Raw genomic sequence first — 20,952 nt, 5'->3', positions numbered from 1 at the left:
ATGCATTAGTACTGGATGTGCAAAAATGTTGAAAACTTTTTGAAAATCTAGAATAATGCTAATAATGAATAGCACATTCATTATTCACATGTCTATCTCGAACCCCCAACTTCATAAAAAGCACTAATACTACTTAAAAGTCAAATTTCCATCTTTCCTTAAATGCATCACGAGTGTTTATTTTCGATTTGATAAGTCTCGCAAACTGATTGGTCCACTGTGATTTTGACGCGGGAAAATCGTGGTGCAACCGAACGAAGACGGTCTAGCTAGTCTCTTTGGTGCAACTTAACAAGCTTTTAATATTTTACCATTACCATTAGATAAATACATTCCTTTTTCTTCTAAGTATCTGCTATATCTAAAAAAGAAAAAATGTTTTACTACCCAGATGTCCTCCATCGCCATACTGGATGTTTTGCCACAATCTGGTGAGTTAGAAAATATGGTTAAATTGGCATTAGCTGCTAATGTTAACATTACCTACAAAGCTAGCAATCATGCATGTTAACCACTGGCTATAGTCTACTTTAGCTAACGTACTAACATACAGCAACAACTCTTAACTAATGTTACATGGCAGATTATTCTGTCAGCAAAGGTTTCTTTCTAAATTGTATTAATGTGTTCTGTTGTTCAGGTTGGCAGCCACCAAAGGTATCAGGATCACTCGCAGAGAGCTTCTCAAAGTCAATGTCAAGCGAACATGGTAAGAATATCCGCAGGAGAATGGCTAGTGTTAACGTTAGCTTATCTGATAAAAATATGAGTTTAATTTCTGTATGACCTTTATATATTGTGATTTTTGTATTATATTTCGTTATCACCAGCTATCCATGTCTCATTTTGCCAATCATATAACGTTATTACTTGGGATCGTTAATATAACTTAGACCATTTTTAATTTGATCAGTGCTGGGATGCATTTTTAGCAGCTAGCTTGCTTTCAATCATTCTGTGGTCTAACGTTAGTTTGGTGTAACGTTAAAGCTATTCTCATCTGCTAGTATTTAACTAGTAGAGGATTTTAACATGTTGTATGTTATTACAGCGGAGACATTTTGGACTATGTGACAGCTAAGGTTCCTCCACCGCAACAAAACCTACCGAAGCCTCGGTTCTCTCTCTACCTGTCATCTCAGCTGCAGTATGGAGTGGTTGTAGTCTACCACAGACAGTGTGGCTTCCTGCTAGGTAAGGGAAACAAGCAAGAATTGAAAAAAAAAGTTGTTACTCTCCTCCAAGCTACATTGTCTACACACAATATACTGCTACACACTTTCTGCTAGGCATGAGATACAAAAAAATAGAGGCTTTACCTTTTTTTATTCAATATGAAACCCACATACTGTACATTCGGTTACTGTGGCAGCAGTTTATAGTGTGGAACAGTTACCAAAGTCAGGCAATAGAGTGAGGTAGTTGGGTTAACACAAGGGAATCATTTTCCAGCTGCTTACTTATACGTTTTCAGAAAATGCAGTCTATGCAGGATGATCTTTAGTTCAAGAAACAATATTTTCTGCTGGGCGGCTTTCTAAGGTAAGCTCAGGTGAAATGTGAAAACAGCAGACACAATTTTCTCTGTCAGTTGCTAGGCTTAATGTAGAAATCTCAGCTTTCCAAAATCACTGTGGCAAGTCTGATTTAGAAGCTAATTTAGAGCTGATGAATGCAATATCATCAAACTCAGTGTCTCTCAGTCTCTAATCATCTGGTCTTAAATTACACCCTGACACTGATATTGCGTCCGACAGATTCACAATCATGCTGTTGTCATGGTTGATGAAAACAGTGAAATACAATGCATAATGATACGCAGGAGGAGAAGCCAATAAAGCATTCACTGTCTGTGGTCCACAGTTGCTCTTGGATTCAGCAACGGTATTTCATTTCATCAGTCAGTAGAATAGAATAGAACCTCCCAAAGCTGTCGCATACAATTGAGAGCACATAATATGTTTATGCTGTATTTCATATGCATGGCATGGTGGAGTTTGTCCTCTCAATTTTTAGAATATGATCTTTTAAAAATGTGAATTTTCCACTGTTTTATTTCTGTTGGTCCAGACTAGGGTGTGGATTTCAATAAGCCCAAAGTTTATGCATAATAAGCTTTTAAGTGACGTTAACAAGACCCATGGTGAAAATACCATTTGATTACTATTTGCTCCTTTCATTGCCTTCTCCTCTTGTGAGGAGAAGAGCCAGAATGGTCATATGGTCACCTACATTATGAGTACAGGATGATGATTTGCTTGCTATGGCAGATATTTTACGTTTGTGTGAAAGCTTTTAACCCCTTTTCTATTTTCCAGAGGAGGTTCAACAGACCATTGACCGCCTGCTGCGCTCTAAAAAATGCATAAATATCGACATGGCTGAGTCTGACAGGTCTGCACACTCACACACGACATATTTGCTCATCAGTGGAAGAGTATTTTGTATCCTTGGGCGCCTAACATTTTAAGCTGTGCAAAGGTTGTACGTGTTTAGGAACGTCCGAGCTCAAAAGCGTCTGGAAGGATATTTATGTGGGAGATTTTTTTGGGGAATAAAGACTGCGAAGGAGATGGTGGTGTTTTATTGAGTGAGCGATGGACAAATTGAGCGACTTTCATGCGAATGGCTTCGTAAATTTTGAATAAGCCGTTGTCACAGCGGTAATGTACGAGCTCTTGTTTCTGCGGATGCAATTTATCTTTAAACATTCTGCACTCTAAATATGCTCTGTGTTAATCTTATTCCAGTAGTTTTTTATTATTATTTTATAAGTCCATGAAACCAACAGCGCAGTTAAAAGTACAATATGCATAGTGTTGCATTAGCCTGTGCAGCACTGAACGCGTGTGGTGTTTTAATATTTTGATTAGTAACATTGGCATGTATCACTCTCTCTTCATCTGGCAGGTTGGCCTTGAATGTGCCTGACAGCCTGTACATGATGGAGGAGGCTGAGGGAGCTCAGGACCCCTTCTTCGGTCTCATGGCATCACACCAGCTGCCCAGCCCCTATAAAACACACCAGGTACATTAACCATACCGCCGTACACTGCATGTGTTGGTGTGGCTCTCAAGTCTGAAATATGGCAGGCAATCTACACAGGGCGTGTAGTCTAATGTCTGTTTCTGTAGTGAAGCACAACAAAACTCAACACATGTCAAATCTGCCTGTACACAGTCGGTAACCTGCACTTTATATCAAATATTCACCCTGTAAACATGAGCTGGCTGGATGGATGTAGCAGTAGCAACTCAGTGTTAAATACAACCGTTATAATGATAGTAGTACAGTATTTACCATGACCCATAGTAGTAGTAGTTTGAGGTAACCCAATAAACTACATATACATAACAAACTTGACCCAAGATACTCACTATTAAGTATACAAGACATGTACTCTGTACTCCACACTCCATAATACGAAACTGGAGATGTCTTGGAGAACCTGCAGTTTACACAGAACACAATTACGTCATAGTAAGTAGGATCTGACCACATTCAGCACAAATGCTCAGCTGCTACATGTGAGTGTTTCTAACCACACATACCACAGCTACCTAAAGTCTCTCTACAGCTGCATATGTCCACCTGATAAACTATGCTCTTGTTATGTTACTTTTCAGGGTTTTCCCACATGTGTTTTTTGACACGTACCTCCTAAATTACAAATCTACAACATCTCAGCTTTTTCTGCTCATTGTCAAGTCATTGATAAATCATAAACTGCCACAAGTGAGTCATTGTTTCTTGGCCTTGAACACAAGTGTAGGTCACGCCCATTCTAACATTGCATATGTGCAATATCCCTCCTATACTATCCATTGGTATTGTCAGATGTCAGAGAGTGAATCACAGTCGATAACCCTTAATCAGTCTCTGTGCTGTAAATGGCTGAACTTTGCCCTCCTTGTAATCTTTCCCTGTAGAAATACCATGTGTGACTTAAATCAAGGTTAAGACTACGTAACATGGGGACCTAAATATGAAAATAATTCATTTGGTTCTATCATGAATTTAAAGGAACCCTAAACTGGACTGGCTTTTAGAATGCAAATTAGAAACTGCAGTGTATTTAGATACAGTTTGTATTTCAATATTTTAAACATAAAGAAGTGCATCAGGTATGAGACAAAATAAGAAAAAAGAAAAGACATCAGATCACATTCAGAAACTGAATCAGTTTGGTCTTTAGAAACTGTAGCCTTATGTTTACATACAACACATTTTGGTCATGAAGAGGCAGTTTTCTTTAGGCTCAGTTCACACTCTGGAATGAAATGAATGAATAGTATTCTGCCTGTTATATAATATTTGTAATGTATATTTCTAGCAAATGTTGGCGATTGGAGAGGCAGGTTCACAGCACTCCCTGGTGTCCAGTTCCTACACTTCACTTGACACAGAGGGTGAGACTGAGATTTCAACATTTGAAAGACTTTAGCTGTGTCCCATTTTAGGTGTGGCTCCACACTTCAAGACCAAACATATCATAATTCCTTTGAAAGACGCCTCATCTGAAATGGGACACAACTTACTCTATGACAATGTTTATAATTGCAATGTGCAATTGATTAAGGATTGTTTCTGGTTGTTTTGTGACACTTGTGATTATGTACTTTGAATAAACCTACTTTAATTAAGAACACAGGTTATTATGATTTGTAATAGTGGTTGTGGCAACATTATGCATGTTTCCAGTCAAGATAATTGAATAATCTTCAAAGGTTTTAGAAATGGGTCAGCTCATTAGCATAGATTCCATAAATAGATTTTCTTCTAAATGTAAACTTCTGGCACAGAGAGGTTGCTATTTCCACTCCTGTTAGGAAAATTGTGAATACGTTTTCTGTCATCAGCAACTTAATCTTATCTTATCTGCACATGTTGAATAAAAAAAAAAAACGCATCAGTTCCAGGCTAAACCCAGGCCCAGATTTGGATGTCCTGTCTGTTTTTTTTTTTTGGGCTATAAACACTTGAATGACAGCTGTATTCTCCTCAGCTACTCTCACATCCTTCTTGTGCTGCAAACACGCTTGGCTCCTAATTCCTCCTGCTGTTGTTAAACCAGGTTTCAGGTCGCCTCCAGCTGCCATCTCCCTGAGAGAGAAAGAGCAGCTTGTCATCACAGCTGCTGAGGTAAACTCCCTGTCACAGTCCAGGCACAGGAAACATCCCAGTCATCATTTTAGGTACATCGGGTGTCCTGGTGAATCCTTGAGCTGGGATGTGGACTGTGTGCCCACAACAGCTTTAGTTAAGGTCTTTGTCACAAGTTAGCTGCTCGCCTGTTGGACTTTCTGTCTGTTGGTGGTTGGGGGAGGGGGGCAATATTTGTCAAAGGCAAAATATATTCCAAACCATTCTGAATTAAATATTGTGGTGCTGCAGAGACATCCCATCCTACAGACTAAAGAAAAAACATCCTTGTTTGGAACAGATCCTCGCAAAAAAATCACACTATAATTTTAATATTTTTCAATGAAAATGAGAATAATGATACAAAAATGATCATTCCCTCCAATATTGTGAATCATATTGCAATGTCAGTCCAAATAATCGCAATTAGATGTTTTCTTCACATGGTGAAGCCCTAGTGCAGATTCTGTATTGTCCCATCTGTTTGTGTAATTGTGTGGGAGGTATGTGGTTTTCACTGCTCTAAAAAATAACAGACACGTATGGGACAGATTCAATCAATTTTCTAAATGGTGTGTAGAATTCACTGAAGTTAATCATGGGGGAGGGGGGGGGGGGTGTGGATGTAAAATACCAGAGGCCTGTACTACGAAGCAAGATTTTTTATTTTCTCTCATGATCACTTACCACTGCCAGGGTTGCAACTGAAATAATAGCCTAAAGCAACGACAGTTGGAAAGTATGGAAAGCACAAGTGTAATTATGGTCAGATCTTGTGCCTGACTGATGGGGAAGTGATATTGATATAAGTGATTTACGCATAACAGTGTCGGCTATTTTTCCCAGCGTTCCTTCCTGTGTTAGGAAGCAGCAACTGTATTGCGTTTTGCCTGTAAAACCGTGTCTGTGTTCTTCATATTCATGTAGAATTATAGTTTGCTCTTCTCATGTAAAATATGCGGCTCTGGTAGATGTTTGTGATTGGTCATGCTGTGCAAACACCGCCTCTTTTATGTGGACGCGCACGTCGCTGGATTGGGAAACCCTGGGTTGATTGAACTAGTTGTTAACCACCGTCGTGACACAGCTTATGCGGGACCGCGGTTGTTAGGTTAGGTGAAGCCGGGTAACTGAAAGAAATCCAGGGCATGTTGATCTTGATTCGTAGTACAGGCCTCTGATGCCTGACCTCTCAATGTCCGCAGTGCTTTAAAGAAGGCAGAGTTATATTATAATGTAGTTTGACTACAGTAAGTCTGAGTCCAGCAGTACCTCCACACACTGTTACCCTCCTCATTCTGTCACTTAGGGACTGATAATGCTCCTCCTGAAGCATCATCAGCTGATCAAGTCCATGTTGGCTTGATACGATCTGACTTAATTACATCAGCCTGCACTCACAGTTTGTTTACACTCAGATATGCTGCTCACATATCTGTTGTTGTCCTCCCCCTCGCGCTTGTCTGCCCCTTGGCTTTATTTTTGCTTTGCATGCACAAGTTTAGTCTTTTTTATATATATATATATGCTTTTGTTTTTGTGGTTGCTGCATTTTACTGCTGTTTTACATTACTTTACTTCCATTATTTATCACCGTGGACACTAAACAGACAAAACCCCCATTGCTTCTGTTTCTTTTCTATCCCCTTCTCTTTATTCTTTACCTTTGCTGTTTGACTTTTGTCTGTCTCTAATTGTCACCCTCCTTCTGGATCAGTATTTTGAGGGAGATGACCTTCCTGAAGCCACAGCCAGAGAGATTGACTTGTTGATGGATCAGCCAGACCAGTTCCGTGGAGGTGTGTGCTCTGTGTATGATAAGCATTGCATACGTACTATCTTTGTGTTTTAGTTGTTTAGTATGATGTCATACTGCGGGTTTGTACTCAATTTAAAGATGTGTGAAGTGTCCAGTTTAGGGATTCTAAAACCTATTACTCAATGGTCTGCATCTGATTCTTGTTCAACGATTGGCAATAATAAAATAGAACTTTTTAGCAACATACATTCGCGGGACATCATGCCTGGTCAACTTTATCCAACGGTACCTTTTTCAGTAGCCTACTCTCTCTCTCTCTCTCTCTCTCTCTCTCTCTCTCTCTCTCTCTCTCTCTCTCTCTCTCTGTAATAACAAAACATTTTTTATATAGAACAGAAGAGGTTGGAGAGCTTCTTGGAACTTATATTAGTGATAAAAAGGCAGTGCTCTTTGGTAGGGAGCATGAACAAATCCAGTAGACATCAAGGAAGAAGCCAAGGCACTCGTTTTTTACGAAATTTTGTGTGCCTTGGCTTCTTCCTTTATGTCTATTAAATAATAATTATGTCTAATTATAATAATAATTTAAATTAAAAAAAGTCCAAACCTATTCATCCTATTTACATTTTGTAATTTATTCAGAACATTTAAATTTTTACACATCCGGACTTTGAGAAGCTCTGTTCTAGATTATCATTCCCACAGTGTGTTCCTCTCTTGTAACGTGTCTGCATCAGTCAACCAGGTCACATTCTTTGTGCCAGTGCTGTAATTGAAAAAGAAAATAATTATAGCAATTCGGACTCTGTGAGTGCTTTTGCTGCCAGAGAGAAAAGGTTTATTTTCAGTTTCAGTTGGTTATAATTTGTTTTGGCTCTCAATTCACCTCCTGCATTAAAAGCACAGTAAGAGAGTAGAGAGGGAATGTGTTAGGAGGTTTGGTACTACAGAGGAAACAAACCACTTTCTTCAATAATGTGTTGTCATGTTATGGTTACTAAGCTTTTTACAGATGAGATCATTTCGGGGAAATGTGTTCACTTGAACATCTGTTTATTTGTGTCCGTGCGTTGTGTCACATTGTGACACTGTGCGTAATGTTTGTTAAACAGAAGTGGAGGATCGGCAGACAGACCTGGGAGCCATGTCCTCTATTGATCTGTGAGTCTTTTGTGATTGTCAAATGATTGTCAGTCCTCAACAGCTCAGAGTGTGCCAACACTGAGCAATGTCAACTTTATAATGATATACCAGTCTGCCTTTGTGCACGCTACAACATTGCCACGTACTGTAGTTTCAAGAAAGATTTAAAACATACTGCAGTGAAAGTATTTTGTCTTCCGTCAGTCAGTGTATATTTAGCCCAGGCCTGTGACTTTTTTTTTACTGTGTGTTGTTGTATCCAGGCTGAAGGAGACGTTGCTGGGAGCAGAGCAGAGTGTGTGGCTGCCAGACGAGGAGACGGCTCACCCCGTGGAGCGTCCTCTGGCAGCTGGAGACTTTGAGATGACTCCGGTGCAGGTTGCCATGCCATCAGAGGGAGACAGAGCAACAGAAGGTTCCTACGAAGTGGTGAGACATGGGTGATGCTGTTTTGATGCTAGTTTGTTCAGTATTAGTTTTGTATTGTGCAAAATGTAAACTGAAATAGTGAAAGATGTACAGTGCGTCTTGAGTCTGAACAAATAGTTATTTACACTAAGTGTTGTACTCCTAAAAAGTAAATAAGAGCATGCATGCCTCTAAACATGTTTTGGAGATACCCTGTCATTTCATTCGCTCTAACTGTAACCCTCCTGTTAGCCGCGGGTCAAATTTGATCAATTTTTTTTTTCCCGAAAAGTTTCTATATCAGAAATGTGGGTTTCTTTCAACCAAATTGTCAAAAATAATAACGTGGATGGTTCCGTACAACGTGCTTCACAAGTAAAATGAATGATCAGTTCACTACTTTCATTGAATGTGGGTGTTTTATTCCATTTTATAACATTTGAAGAAAAGAATGTTTAAAAAAGTGACCAAAATGTTGGAAAAAAACAAGAACAAAAATATCAAAAGCGCAGGAAAAAAAATCTACAAAGAACTCCGGAAAAGTGACAAAACGTCGGAAAAAGTGACAAAAATGATGGAAAAAGCTTCAAAAACGTGGTAAAAAAGGAGAAGAACAAACATCAAAAAAAAAAAAAAAACACCGGGAAAAGCATCTTACGGTTTCAATTTTAAACTTTGACCCAGAAAAACTAAAAGTTGCATGGCCGACGGGAAGACAACACAAGGGTTAATTCATTAATTTCACTTTGTCTTTTATAAAGTGCCTAAATGAAAATACAAACTATTAAATCCAATTATAGTGCATCTCCTTCAAAAATGTAAAATATATATTCCAAGTACCCTTTTATTGACATCGTGTCCAAATTCTGACATGTAGGAACCACGGAGGCGACAGTGACGCAGTGTTTGCTGTCGTGACAGTTGTCATCAACCTTGAACTACATTCCACAAAGTGACTCATGACATGAGCAACCAGTTTCGTTTTGGAAACAAGTAATGGAAAGCACGCGTGTGGTGTGTGTGTGTGTCAACACATGGCTTCATAATTTCCAGTTTGTGTGCTGGAGTGTGATGTCCTTTAATAGAACCAACGCTGTAGACACTGACGCTGTGTGCTTCTCCCTCCGCCCTCAGGTGGGGGTTCCTCCTCTCAGGAAGCCCGGCGGACGTCGCAGGCGTCAGCTGGTCTTTGCCGACCCTCAGGTCCAGATATCTGAGAGAGCGATGAAGGAACAGATCACTAACCCGCTGGCGGAGACACTGGAACTGGTACAGAAACACACTGAGATTGTCGTACAATGGATGTGTCTAAGTGGATCCACTGACTCAAATTGCAATATTTATATTATTAAAATATTTCAGTTATTTGAAGTGAGGTTTGGATCCCTTGTAGGTTAATATGCACCACCTTCTGCTTCCTTTTTTACTCTGCTCTCAGTTTCTGGAGTTATTTAGGCTTTTTGGTGATCTCACACACACACATATCAGCATGACTTGAACATAGAGCTGGGCAATATATCGATATTATATCGCTATCGTGATATGAAACTAGATATCATCTTAGATTTTGGATATCGTAATATGACATAAGTGTTGTCTTTTCCTGGTTTTACAGGCTGTATTACAGTAAAGTGATGTCATTTTCTGAACTCACCAGACTGTTGTAACTGTTCTATTATTTGCCTTTACCCACTTCGTCATTATATCCACATTATTGATGATTATTTATCAAAAATCTCATTGTGTAAATATTTTGTGAAACCACCAATAGTCAACACTACAATATTGGTGCGGTATCGATATTGAGGTATTTGGTCAAAATATCGTGATATTTGATTTTCTCCATATCGCCCAGCCCTACTTGAACACACACATACACAAACACTATTCCTAAAGCTAAATAAACTGTATGTAGACACACACACTTAAGAGGATCAAGGGTTCACTGACACTGACTGTTAGGATAATGATTTATCAAAGAATGGACAGAATCACTGGCGTTCTCTCAAAAGCTCGTTTACTTGCAAGTATTCCGTTTTACAGCACCCACAGCAGGAGTACAGAAAATGACTGAAGATGTGTTCACAACAGAGTCGTTTTAAAGGAGTTGGGAGTCAAGTTAGCTATTTCGGTTCATAGAAGGTTCATGCAATCGGTAGCTTTTCTTCTTATCTCTGGTCAGGCCCGGCATCTCCTCCACATCACGCGCTCTGCCCTCAGGATACATCCTGTGTGCTCTTTGCAAGGTCACTCAGCTTTCATGATTAACAGAAATACTAAAACAGCAGTTTGGATGCAAATGGTTTCAACAAAGGAATTGAAGCAATCCGTTCTAAGCCTAGTTTTTCTAACACTGACCAATTGAATTTTCAGTCTTTGCCATTCTGTAATCAAAGACTTGCCATCAAAGTGTCTACTCAGTTCATTAAACTCTCCACCTCTCCAGTTCCCTTCCTTAGTTCTCTCTAAGCCCACTGGGATAGCGCTCATTGATTGTATTGCCTTCCTTCTTTCTTTACTTCTTTCCTCCTTTCTTACTTATTTCTTTAATTTCCTTTGAGACACGATTATTGGCTTTTACCCCTCCTTTCTCTCTTTCTCTCTCTGGGAAAAAAAGCAAAAATCCTACTTGAAGCTGTTCCATTAAGCTAATTTGTTGTTCTTCCTCTCAGTCCGAGGTATTGCTGGACTTGTCCTACTTGACCAAGTGTGCTGCTCCTGCTCAGCTCTTCAGCGCCCCCTGTGGATGTCAGTGCTAAGTGCTACACTTCACACCTGGCTGTAGAAAAACCCATAATATCGACTGAACATTAGAAATTATTACTTAGCTTTTTTTTCTTTAAGAAAAGAAATGAAAGAAGCATGCAAGATGGAGAACTAAACAAGAAAACTAGCCAACAAATGCAGATAATAGAATAGAAAAATACATAACGGTGTTCAGTGTCGTGGCCAAATGCGGGGAATGTGTCTGGCAGGTGGTGCAGTAGATCTTCAAACGTCTGGGCAAAGAACCCAATAACTAAATAAATAATGTCTGAAGAAAACAAATTCACTGTTTGTAAGTTAGATTCATCCCCGATGGCTAATCAACTTAACATTTTAGGTGACAGACAAACTTGCTGTGCAGTCAGAGAGATAGTATTATGCTTATTGCAGAAACTCTGCTCTTTTTAAAGCCCCCAGAGTATAACTCATAACTGTCAATCAGCAACAACCTTTTGGGCCTCTGAAACATTGTATTAGCACTTTACTGCAGTCTGTGAGTCACACCGGCTTCCCACGTACCGCGAACATCAGCTGTGGTGAAGAAAATTACAAAATATTGACCGAAATCTGCCCTTTGACCCCTCTACAGCCCTCATCCATGCTGACCTCCAGTCACTATGGAAACAGTGTGCCTCACTCACCGTCCTGCCAGAACATGGGGGACAACAGGGAGGGGAGGAGGAGGAAGAAGAAGAGGAGGCGAGAGGGGAGTCCGAGCAGGACAGAGAAACACTGAGGACGGAGAGGAAGAGGAGGCACTCAAGCATGCGAGAGGTGGGTCTGCGTGAAGGTACATTTTGATTGGAGTGGAGATCTTTTACATCTTGTTTTGTTTTACAGCTCTTATCCTGGTACAGCACCATGGTCTAAAGTCAAATAGTGCTTCTAGTTCTTAGCAAACTCCAGTGGCTGCCATGCTAAAGCTATTTGTGAAACTGTGGCTATAATAATAATAATAAAAGTTAGCCAGCTAGCCCGCAGTCACAGCCTGCCAACTGAGAGCGTTCGGTTCAGTGGGGAGACAAATGAGATTATAAACCTTGCTTCTACTTCATGAAACTCTGCCTCTCTCTCTCTCTTTCTCTCTCTCTCTCTCAGATATCCAGTGAGTCAGGACTGCCACCCGCAGACGGCTCGTGTAAGAATTCTTCCTCTCTTTCTCAGACACATTATATCAGTTTTTCAGTACATGTTTTGGCAGGACAATAAAAATAAAATTCAACTCAAGCTGCAACCATTAGTTGTGTATTTCTTTATGTTTGTGTTTGTCAACAGCCTACACGTCCAAAGAGGACAAATCCATAACCGATGTGGTCACTCCTGTCAGCAGATGGTAAGTCTCAGGTGGATGGATGGACAGACAGACAGCTAGATGGACAAAGAAATACATCACTGTGTGTGTGTGTGTGTGTGTGTGTGTGTGTGTGTGTGTGTGTGTGTGTGTGTGTGTGTGTAGGTCTCCACAAGAGGAGGCGCAGCTCCGCATGGATCCCATAGCGGAGGAGAACGTCGAGATGCCCGAGGCTCGGACTGACACAGAACAAAGGGACATGCTGAGGTACTTCATACAATACACACGACACACACATTCACAACACAAGCAAGCTTAGAAACACGCAAGAAGAAGACCGTGATCGCGACGGATGTGGTGTACGCCGCACCCTGTACGGCTTCGGAGGTTAAAACCTAATCCTTAATCACAGTTAAAAGGCTCTGGTGGTTCTCTCGACAAGACTAAAGTTATTTGCGTGTACTGTCGATTGTCGATGTGATTAACTATTTTATCAAATGAAAGCCCTAATAATTATTAGGGGTGTACGATTCAGAAAATGTCACGATTCGATTTGATCGGATTTTTTGGCTCACGATTCGATTCAATATCGATTTTTGATTAAAAAACGATTCACAGTATGTACATGTAGTTACTTTTCCCATGTATGTGTATATATATATGTGTGTGTGTGTGTGTGTGTGTGTGTGTGTGTGTGTGTGTGTGTGTGTGTGTGTGTGTGTATATATATATATATATATATATATAATGTGACTATCCCTTAGTACATTCATGTGGATTTTTTATTTAGTTTATTTAGTATTTTTTGTTATTTTAACATCCTGTTGTGATGTATGTGTATGTTGTGTGTGATGTCTGTAAGCTACTGGGACCTTGAATTTCCCCTTGGTGATCAATAAAGTATCTATCTATCTATCATGTGATTGCAGTAGACATACAATAAAAAAAAGATATATATATATATATATATATTTTTTTTTTAAATATGAATCGATTTTGAATCGGTAGAGCTTGAATCGTGATTCGAATACGAATCGATTTTTTTGCACACCCCTAATAATTATAAATAAAATAATTCCGTGGTCATGTTGTTTTTGTTTTGGACACTTGTTGCCCCCGGGCATCACAGGTTGACCCACATCTTACTTTGTTTGACATCTGCTTTGAAATTGAAAACAGAAAGCAGCCAGCAGGCCTGAGGGGATGAACCTGAGTCACAGACCCACTTCAGGGTTACACAGTCAAACCGTTATAGACTTTGAGTATACTGTATGTGTTGTATAAATCAGCAGCATTACAGTGGATGTCTGTAGGAAGCCAGTAATGTGACATTTTGACTGGACTCACTTGTTTGAATGTGTTTTAACAGGAGTTACATTCATAGCAGCGATAGTGGCTCTGTAATCACTGGTGTCACTGGGAAGTGTCACACAAGCTTTCTGCTCCATCATCAGTAAAATTCAAAAACTACAAATGCTGTATTTATATACTATTACTTATGGAAACAAAATATCGGTCCATGTCAGTCCTCTAGGTTGAATCCTATCACTGCTCACACACTGCTCGTCTTTTGCAGCTGGATCTCCTCCAGCTTGCAGAGGTTTGGGGAAGTCACCTTTGACTCTCTGGTGCCCCCGGAGGCCAACCGCACCACTGCAGCACACACGCTCTATAAACTGCTAGGTGAGGAAATCAAAAGCTGAGGTTTATCTTAGAGGTCCCATGACATGGTGCTCTTTGGATGCTTTTATATAGGCCTTAGTGGTCCCTTGACCAACTGCCACTTTGCTCGTTTGCAAGCCATGATGTCTCTCTCTTTCTCATGGGCGGGCCAAATTCTCTGGGCGGGCAAAGCAGAGAAAGGGGAGGTAACCTTCCTCCTTATAACCTCATAAGGAGCAGATTCCAGATCGGCCCATCTGAGCTTTCATTTTCTCAAAGGCAGAGCAGGATACCCAGGGCTCGGTTTACATCTATTGCCATTTCTAGCCACTGGGGGACCCATAGGCAGGCTGGGGAACACATATTAATGTTAAAAAACCTCATAAAGTGAAAATGTCATGCCATGGGACCTTTAACCCTTGTGTTGTCTTCCCCTCAGCCATGAACTTCTTGTCCTTCTGGGTCAAAATTGAAAATGTTTTCGCCCCTTTTTTCTATGCTTTAGGCGTTTTTGCATGTTTTTGTCACTTTTTTCAACACTTTTTTAGTCAATACACCTTCTAATTTTTTTGTTAAAAAAAAAAGCAATAATTATGAATTATTTTGACTAATAGTTCGGAGGCTGTTGAGTGGATCACAGACTGGTATCGGTCACTAAGTTGTAAGTTTAGTCAGGATATACTGTTTTGAAATTATTTTTCAAATGCTATAAAATTGTATTAAACACCCAAAACTCAATGAAAGTAAGTATTTATTTTTCCTGGGAAGAACGTTGTGGTTCCATACGTCCAATGTACATCCATGCATCCATGTTATTATTTAATAATAAGCAATTTGGTTGAATATTTCTGATATAAAAAAAAAGAAATTGGGGTTAACAGTAAACCAAGTTCCCGGTCTTCATCGACTAGCATTGATGTCTTAGAAATTGATTTTATCCAGACAGCAATAGAGATCTTAGGAATGGCGCAGATGTTACGTGTTGAAATAACTGACAAAATAAATGAATAATGGAGCTTTTCATTTTAGAAACGTTTGTCAGTTAAAGATGCTCTTTGATGCTAGCTGAAAAATAGGTTTTATGTTTTAGTCAGGTCACCTAACTGACCTCCACAGTACCGGTCAGTGAAACATATTGATGTGATTAACGTGTGATGGTTCTATTCCTCAGAGCTGCTGTCTGCCCGACAGGTGACCGTCCAACAGACTGAACCGTTCAGTAACATCTGCATCAGGACGGCCGCGTGAACACACACAACATACACACTATAGTCCTGTAGAGGTACAGTTAATAGTCTTTTTATCGATGAATATAATGTATGAATGTAACCCTTTCGCTTTTAGTGACGCATTATATCATCACATCAGATCTCACACTCTCATGATATCTTTTATTTAAAAAAAAAAAAAAAAGGATCACACGGGTTATATGTTTTTATATGAATTGTTAAAGGTGCCCTGCCACACAAAACCGTTTTTACTTGCATTTTTTGAAATATGTTAGGTCTATATGTGTTTGTGTTATGTCGTGAATGTGAAAATGAACTGCTACCTCCTCTGTCAGCTCTAGCCACTGAAAAGAAATAAGTGGAGAAATCAGGCCAATTACAAAAGCTGGTCAGTCTGACATCATGTTGCCTGAGCTCATTACTATTCATGAGCTCGCCCAGTTGCGCTGGGTAAAGGATGCTGATAGCCAGGCTCTCATTGGCTAGCTGTTAGCCAATCAGAGTCAAGCAGCTTAGCTCGTTGAATATTAATGAGAACTGGCACAAATCGAGCTGAATCTTCCTGCAGGCTTTCTATACCACGCTAGAATGGCTTGAAACAAAGTAACCAAGGCTTTTCTATCACAAAAAAATGTTACAGAGTCCACGGTAGAACTTCAGACATTACCACAAAGTAATGAAACACGTGTGGCAGGGCACCTTTAAATTACTCAGAAGGGTGACACATTGAACAGCATAACTTTGCTTTTACGCAGTGTTTTAAAGAAGATTTTTTAACCATTTTAATCTGGTTGATATGGTTGTATTTTTATTTATAGCCACTGAGTTTATCAGTGTTAAAATAATTTTAATTCACATACTGTTATTGACGTTAACATCTGGACCTGGTAGGTTTTGTTCCACAGTTTGTATACATTTTAACCTTTGTAATGATTTTAAATTAAGCTTTTTATGATGTTTGTATTTTTTTATCCTTTTTCACTTTTTACCTTAAACCTTTTAATAAAATGGGTTTGTTCAGTACAGCATATGATCTTGAATTATTCTTCCACACTAAACATTTTCACCCCTGATAAACTTTGTATTTCTGTGAGAATATGATTTAGGTTTGTCATTTTCTATAGCATAGTATTCTCATTTTAACTGCTCAAGAATCACTGTAAACATATTTTAACTCCTCTAGTGAGTATTTTCTTTTAAATATTATTCCTTCAAGACAAATCCAAAGTAATGACACTAAACATGAACCTTATAGTTTGTTGTTCCGGACGAAGCATCAGAGAAAAAAAAAAAAAAAATCAGCTGCCAACAAATCCAAAAGTTTATTTCAAATATTCTGATGGTAGAGAGAAATGTAACGTACAGTTACATCAGCAGTCCCCTGCCTCCAACAGGACCACAGTGGGTTTCGCTGTCTGACCTCATGCCTCAATAACTCCACACAAAGTTAAAGTGTTTGTTCGTTAAACGCACTGGGGACCGCCACTGTGTGTGTGTGTGTGTGTGTGTGTGTGTGTGTGTGTGTGTGTGTGTGTCTGTGTCTGTGTGTGTGTGTGTGACCGTATCCATGTGGCACCTGGTTGTGACTGAGCTGAGGTCAGTGCTGCAGTCACAGAACAGAAATCCTAACTCACATCAACATGGTAGAATGGTCATTTTGTTGATACTACTTGTGATACATTCAGGTTTCGGTGCTATGCCGGGAAATGTCGTTTACACTGCCACGTTGTGTTTTGATTAAAAAAAATGCATCATCTAAAACAAGTCAACTACTTTTTTCCATGGTGTTCCCCTGCTGCTACCTCCTTCATAGGTACAACCCCCCCCCATTAATTAGGGCTAAATGCCTTGCTCAAAAGCAGCTTAATGGTTAGTCACCTCTGGCACACAGAGGTTACAGTGGGCTTCTTGCATAGCCACCACTACTGCTGCATCACTGCAGGACAGAACGTAAGTGTGACTTCACTGTGTTCACAGGTTGATTAGTGAGGCCAAAATATCTACTTGGCAAGTGGTAAAAATCCCTTGGATAAAAATGTATGTTTTTGTTAAAAAAAATTAAAAAAAAAAAAAAAAAACAACTTGAAGAGATCCAACAGGTCAATATATCAGATTAGATCAGCAACATACACTTAAAGGGCTAGTTTGGACATTTTGAAGTGGGGTTGTATGGTACTTATCCATAGTCATTAGATAGAATAGAGTATTACCTACAGTAGATGACGGTCGCCACAGCCCCCAGTTTGTAGAAGACAGGCACAGAAGCTAAACAATGCACTGCTGGGGACGGGGGCAGCAGCTAAACGTAAAAAAACCTGATCACAAATATATATCAGTGATCGGATGAACTTGTTAGCAAACCGTTGCTTATTTACACATCCAGCAGACATGAAGCAACGTTAGCATTCCACCTAGCAAATAAAGTAAGTGTGTGTAGCTCAGATTATGGCCACTTCAACGAGCAGAAAATCCAACATGTGCTACCCTAACCTGATGCTTAGACAGTCGACCTCCCTTTGGCTCTATACATTCCCGAGCCTGTACATCATCTGTATCGCTCCACAGTGCTGACGTAAGGAGGATTTATTGTGCGGCTGCCCATGGAATGTGACATGCTGAGTCCAGAGTGCTAGTTTAGTGGGAAAAAGCTCCCTGCTGTACAGAACAACACACGCATGCTCCACAGCATGGGGACCACATGTTTAATCGGAGCAAGAACACATTCTTCAAAAGCCCAAAATGTGACGCTGTGCTGTGAATGATCCACACGTCAACCTCCTGTTCACCTAAACTATCAGACAAATGAGAGAAGGGAGACAAACGATGAGGGCTGGTGGAGAGAATCATCTCATTACACAGTAATAAATCTGTCTACACTGAACTATATGTGACCCTTTTGGCATTTTGTTGTGCGTTATGTGACTACATACATCAACATATTAACTCTAGATCATGAAGTATGCAGTTCCCAATTGTTTCTTCACAGACTGGAAGTGCTTTAGGCCACATACTTCCATTTACAGTCAAAACATACTCTACTTTACACTGATTTTACCCAGGAATGCTCAGACTGATAATCCACACAGACACCTGGCAGTGCAAACACAACCACCCGTCCATCACCACCCTGACAGTCTAATAAACCTAACATCTGAGTGACACATAGCACACATTCACAGCAGCTGCTTATATCAGCCAGGAGGAACACAAGTCCGTATGCATTGGACACACTCACACTTTCCAGAGGACTTCTAGATCAGAAGAGGCAGAGATCTGAATCACCAGCCCAGAGAGGAGAGGAGAGGAGAGAGGCTGACCAGCCAGCAGCTACAACAACACGCAGATACCGAGCATCAGTCACAGAGATAAAGCAAGGGCGAGGGATACAACGCATTCTTTTTGTTTAAGATACTGATCAGAAAGTCGAGATGGCAGCAGACGAGACAACAAGCTTGTTGGAGGAGGGAGAGGCCAATGTGGAGCAGGCCAACGGAGGACCAGACAGCCCAGCAGACAGGGAGTCCCCCAGGTCACGTGGCAAGATGGTGCGTGTTGAACTGGAGTGGGAGATCCCCATGTCTCTGTCACTGCCTATCCAGGTGGAGCCCGACGCGGCACACCAGCCTTTTCCCTTCCTGGACACAACACTGGCCGACCTGGGCATCCAAGAGTAAGTCTGCTCTCAGTCTGAAGGATCTTACAAAAGCAATTTCCTGTAGACTTAACATGTTTTTGTGCCTGTGTGTGTGTGTGTGTGTGTGTGTGTGTGTGTCCAGGTCAGAGGTGAAGGAGAGGGTGGTGTGGGTCGACACCAAGAAGACCCAGGTTAAGAACAAAGCAGGGAAGCTGAAGGAGAAAGAGATCACCATCCTGGAGGTAAGATGACTAATGACTTCTTTTTTTGTATCTTGATGTAAATGGAAGCAAACTCAAGTATGTCTGAGGCAGGCTAGTAAAGTAAACACATTTTGGTTTCCTGTTGTAGGTGAGAGTGAAAGCCCAGAAGCCGGGAGACAAACAGCTCCAGGAGGTCCTGTACAGCACTGAGGCACACACTGACCGCTCCTTCTGTCGTACAGGAATGGCTATCCTGCCCTGGAAACACAGGAGTACAGGTCTGGGAGCACTTCAAATCAATCAATCCAATATTGAACTCCTGTGAAGTTTGTAATGTATCTTACGTTGCTGTTACTGTCAGCTCTCATTATCCCTCATATTAGCTCTCATATTCTCAGCTCTCATTATTTATTTTAGCTCATAGTTCATCTTATTAATGGAGGATTTATTTCTGTATGTGTGCAACCATGCCCCAAATGTCACTCAGCCGTGGCAGTCTGCAACGACCTCTTAGATAACGGGTGAACTGTCAGACTGATGCAGATCACAGCAGTGTGCCAGAGCCTCAGGCACTGAAATGAGATCATCATAAACATTACAGCAGAGTCCAGATAAAGCATTGGACCTAACCTATGGGGGAATTTGTGAAAATCTGTTTGACTTGTGCCAATCATGGCTATTTTGTTTTCTCTATGCGTAATAGAATGACTTCTGCACAGAAAAGGCTGGTTGTTGTGTGACAGAGAGCAAGCTAAAGATCATGGCTGATGTCAACAGTATAAAAAACAGCCAACATGCAGATATAGACACTAATAATAATCATAGACCAGATTGCATCTTCTGTTATGTTGCGTCTATACCTTCGTAGGGCTGTTTCTAATGTGTGGTATTTTCCCCCTCATCATTAGCACTGATGTGGTTTAAGTGGCACATGCATTTAAAAAGACCTCTGTCTGTCTGCCAGGGGAGAATGGACTGACACCGGTGCAGATGACTATGGCGTTGGACATGGAAAACCAGCAGCCTGACTCCACTGAGGCCCAGGGACAACGGGAGATCTGAGGAGTCGCCATCATCCAAAACAGAATGCAGATTTAATTTGAATCCACAAGCTAGCCATTAAGGCTAACATAGAGGTTCAACTAGTCCACAGCAAAGCACATTTTTTAACTCCATTTTGATTCCAAGATGCAAGTTTGCATTTATTTAGAGGATTCAAACTAAGTGTCGTCGGTTTCTCTTTCTAGTGAGGCGAGGTTAAATGGCTTGACATTAACTGCATGCCGAAACTTGCCAGCGTTGTAGCATCATGTTACTTTTTTGTAGCATTTGTAAAAAAAATATCTCTTGCATTTGTCAAATATGTGTTGTAGGATACTGTTGAGTAGTTTTTGATAGGCTGAGCAGAAATAGCATGGATAGAGACGGACTGGTTACTCAGGCTGGGCTGCTTTAAGCATTAACAGTGTATTTAGGGTAAAGTAAGTGCTGTTTTTTTTTTTTTTTTTTTAATAACAACTACATGTGGTGTATTAGCTTTAGTATGTCCAGACAGTCAGGGACCTTTGGGGTTCTTATTGTTGTATATCAGCCAGAGTACACGCAACACACCGCTGCAGTTTGCCATTTAGAGAAAGCCCTTTGTAAGCAGCAGATACATCTCTGAGTAAGGCAACGCTAAGAGAAAACACATAGGGATAAAAAGATTTAAAGT

At 40.4% G+C, this 20,952-nt stretch overlaps 2 protein-coding genes across 5 annotated transcripts; both read left to right on the top strand.

Moving 5' to 3' along the window:
* Positions 1 to 223: 223 nt before the first annotated feature.
* On the top strand, positions 224 to 16,384 carry rec8b (REC8 meiotic recombination protein b). 4 transcript variants are annotated; one of them, XR_004898694.1, is made up of 19 exons: positions 224 to 431; positions 641 to 709; positions 1,052 to 1,194; positions 2,319 to 2,394; positions 2,911 to 3,028; positions 4,335 to 4,410; positions 5,076 to 5,143; positions 6,861 to 6,942; positions 8,018 to 8,063; positions 8,309 to 8,474; positions 9,588 to 9,722; positions 11,126 to 11,201; positions 11,809 to 11,993; positions 12,318 to 12,357; positions 12,495 to 12,552; positions 12,676 to 12,777; positions 14,087 to 14,193; positions 15,344 to 15,619; positions 16,103 to 16,384. XR_004898694.1 is itself a non-coding variant. In XM_031294559.2 (18 exons), the coding sequence occupies exons 1-18, from the start codon at positions 376 to 378 to the stop codon at positions 15,418 to 15,420; spliced, it is 1,683 nt and encodes a 560-aa protein (XP_031150419.1). In that variant the 5' UTR covers positions 224 to 375; the 3' UTR covers positions 15,421 to 15,689. The 4 variants fall into 4 exon arrangements, 1 of the variants encoding a protein (XP_031150419.1); XR_004898692.1 differs by having other exon boundaries at positions 8,015 to 8,063; positions 8,309 to 8,471; XR_004898689.1 differs by having other exon boundaries at positions 8,015 to 8,063.
* Positions 16,385 to 18,605: 2,221 nt separating this feature from the next.
* Positions 18,606 to 20,932, top strand: si:ch211-196f5.2 (uncharacterized protein LOC556372 homolog). The gene is made up of 4 exons (XM_036006966.1): positions 18,606 to 19,071; positions 19,178 to 19,277; positions 19,387 to 19,516; positions 20,203 to 20,932. Exons 1-4 carry the CDS (start codon positions 18,830 to 18,832, stop codon positions 20,298 to 20,300), a joined length of 570 nt encoding a protein of 189 aa, XP_035862859.1. The 5' UTR covers positions 18,606 to 18,829; the 3' UTR covers positions 20,301 to 20,932.
* Positions 20,933 to 20,952: the final 20 nt, after the last annotated feature.

Source organism: Sander lucioperca, chromosome 1 (assembly GCF_008315115.2).
Source record: "Sander lucioperca isolate FBNREF2018 chromosome 1, SLUC_FBN_1.2, whole genome shotgun sequence".
Lineage (NCBI taxonomy): Eukaryota > Metazoa > Chordata > Actinopteri > Perciformes > Percidae > Sander > Sander lucioperca.
The sequence above is the reverse complement of the archived record's forward strand: the minus strand, read 5'-3'. Positions and strand labels throughout refer to the sequence as shown.